The sequence below is a fragment of the Montipora foliosa genome, chromosome 12, assembly GCF_036669935.1.
Source record: "Montipora foliosa isolate CH-2021 chromosome 12, ASM3666993v2, whole genome shotgun sequence".
Lineage (NCBI taxonomy): Eukaryota > Metazoa > Cnidaria > Anthozoa > Scleractinia > Acroporidae > Montipora > Montipora foliosa.
The window spans coordinates 6,235,773-6,238,203 of record NC_090880.1 but is presented as its reverse complement, the minus strand read 5'-3'; the positions used below and the strand labels follow the sequence as shown (position 1 = coordinate 6,238,203).

The window sequence follows — 2,431 nt, the reverse complement described above, 5'->3', positions numbered from 1 at the left end:
TTTTTAGTAAGTCCACTATTATGTTTAAGCAAGAAAATTAACGATAGTAAAATGACGTTTCGACGACTTCATGTCATCATTGTCGAATGAATAAATTAGAAATAACAGAAAGGCATATTTATAGATTTAGAAAGTGAGAAAATAAATTGGCATGAAAGCATTCAGGTAAAAAGTTTTGCGCGAATGGAATCCGTTTGCGTGTTCAGTTTCGGTCCTTTGTTCTTAATCCACAGCATTTCATAGATCAAACAATCGAGTTTGCTACGGCATTTCTTTAGGACTTTAAAGTTCTTAATTAAGTTGGTAGGTGTTAAACCTTCACGGACGCGCACGGTTTAACACCTACCAACTTAATTAAGAACTTTAAAGTCCTAAAGAAATGCCGTAGCAAACTCGATTGTTTGATCTATGAAATGCTGTGGATTAAGAACAAAGGACCGAAACTGAACACGCAAACGGATTCCATTCGCGCAAAACTTTTTACCTGAATGCTTTCATGCCAATTTATTTTCTCACTTTCTAAATCTGTAAATATGCCTTTCTGTTATTTCTAATTTATTCATTCGACAATGATGACATGAAGTCGTCGAAACGTCATTTTACTATCGTTAATTTTCTTGCTTAAATGTTTATCTAAATCGTCCCCTATTATGTATTACCCATATTCGACACAATAGTATGGATGATTAGATAAAATGCACTGAAAAGTATTTTTTTTTTGTTAAAAGGAAAACACATACTTAAAATGAGTAAAAGCCGGTCTATGCTGGTCTATTAATCAAATAAATTGCACGTTGCTCTGCGTCTGGTGATAAACAGATCACAGAAGACGTCAAAATGTGGTAAGAACAAAAAAGTGGTGCAAGAGGCGATAGTCGAGTGTGTCACCGATTTTCTTACCACATTTTGGCGTACCCTGTGACCTATTACTGAACACATCGACACCCCAAAACAGGGAACCTTTTTTTTTTTATATAATAGAGTGTGAAAAGTTTGTGATGAAGGCGTCCGCTATACGTCTGTCCTCCAATACATAGTTGGTAAGAACCAATCAAAATGCGTGCATTATTGAGCTTATAAAATAACAGATCGTCAACAGTGCTTGTGGAGGGATGTCTAGAGGAAGCACTTACCGTTGTCCGCATTGATCATCTTAATGGAAATTATGACTACAAAAAGGAAAAAAAATGATAACATTAGAGTTATACACGAGATCAAAATACAGTAGTCATAAGTCTTGAGATGACGTTTACCGGAAGAGACAAACAGTGTAAGTATTTTTTTTAATCGTATCCTGAAAGTGATTAATAAATGAAATTATGAACCGTTTGTATACATGATACTTGATCTGAATGTCGAACTAGATTCCTTTCTCTAGATTCTCTTATAAATGCAATTGTCGGTACAACCTTACTATATTGTGTAAGTAACTGAATGTTTCAGTTTTGCTATTTGACGATCGTGCTTTTAAAACAAGAAGGGAGATAATTGAAAAATGGTAGATGTGGCTTGCAAGCAATGTTTTTCACAGCTGCTGGGTTAAGCACATTTCATTTCAAGTTTAGTTCCAAATCATCAGTCTGCATGACGGCGGCTAGTGTGTCAACGTCAGGAGGGAATCGCACCATTGATTTTTAAATCTACCTGACTCAATCCCTTTACATATATTCTTGGCATATATGTAAAACTCGAAAACGAGACGATCCAAAGCCCCCTTAAATTGCTGCTTAATTGTTAGTAAGTTAGTCATTCTCTGCAAGGTAGTTCTTACGAAAGATACAGTCGTAGAATAAAGAATAAAGAAACAACCGAAAGAGCGATAGAGTTGATCTCTGCTTCCCGGGAAGTTTTCTCAAACACAAATACGGACCTGATTGGTTAACTTCCAATGACAAGTTTCAAAACATTGAACCCTGTCCACAGAGCTTCGCTTAAATAGGTTCGATGAACTCTTTTTACATATGCTCTTTTTTCTGAGTAGTTGAATTTTAATTGTTGGCCCCTTTTCGCCACTTACAGTAGTTTTTACTATGAACTTACCATATACTAGCAGACACAATTTCATGGTAACTCAGTAAGCTAGAAGATGTATATTCAGCAGGTTACTTGTGCCCAACTTTGCAGCCTAAGATCAGGCTTTAAGTGATTTCCAAATCACGTCATGTGTAAAGCCACAGGAGAGCTAAAGAACGTTAACTTTCTTTTTATAGAAAATAAAACTTCTAGAAGGAATTCAACCCCTCCGGGTGTTTTCCCTTGAAAAATAAAAACGAAGGTCCGTAAGTGTTTTTCACATTTCGAAACGACTATTTATTTGGCGACCAGACTGGAATTTTTCTTTTCTTAAACTCTTTAGCATTTCGGTTGTTGTGATATATTTTTTTACATAATCAGGTTGATTCGGTTTGTTTGTCTTTTATATGTGTGGCAT

General features: G+C 35.6%; 1 protein-coding gene across 1 annotated transcript in view; it reads right to left on the bottom strand.

Annotated features, from left to right (window-relative positions):
• The window catches only part of LOC137980616 (MAM and fibronectin type III domain-containing protein 1-like), a 28,297-nt gene extending 26,130 nt beyond the window's left edge, over positions 1–2,167 (bottom strand). The window contains exons 1-2 of the mRNA XM_068828071.1: positions 2,041–2,167; positions 1,134–1,169 (exon numbers count right to left, since the gene is read on the bottom strand). Coding sequence (XP_068684172.1) covers positions 1,134–1,169; positions 2,041–2,065 — 61 coding nt within the window. The 5' untranslated portion in view covers positions 2,066–2,167. The remainder of the gene's footprint in view (positions 1–1,133; positions 1,170–2,040) is intronic.
• Between the last annotated feature and the right edge of the window lie 264 nt (positions 2,168–2,431).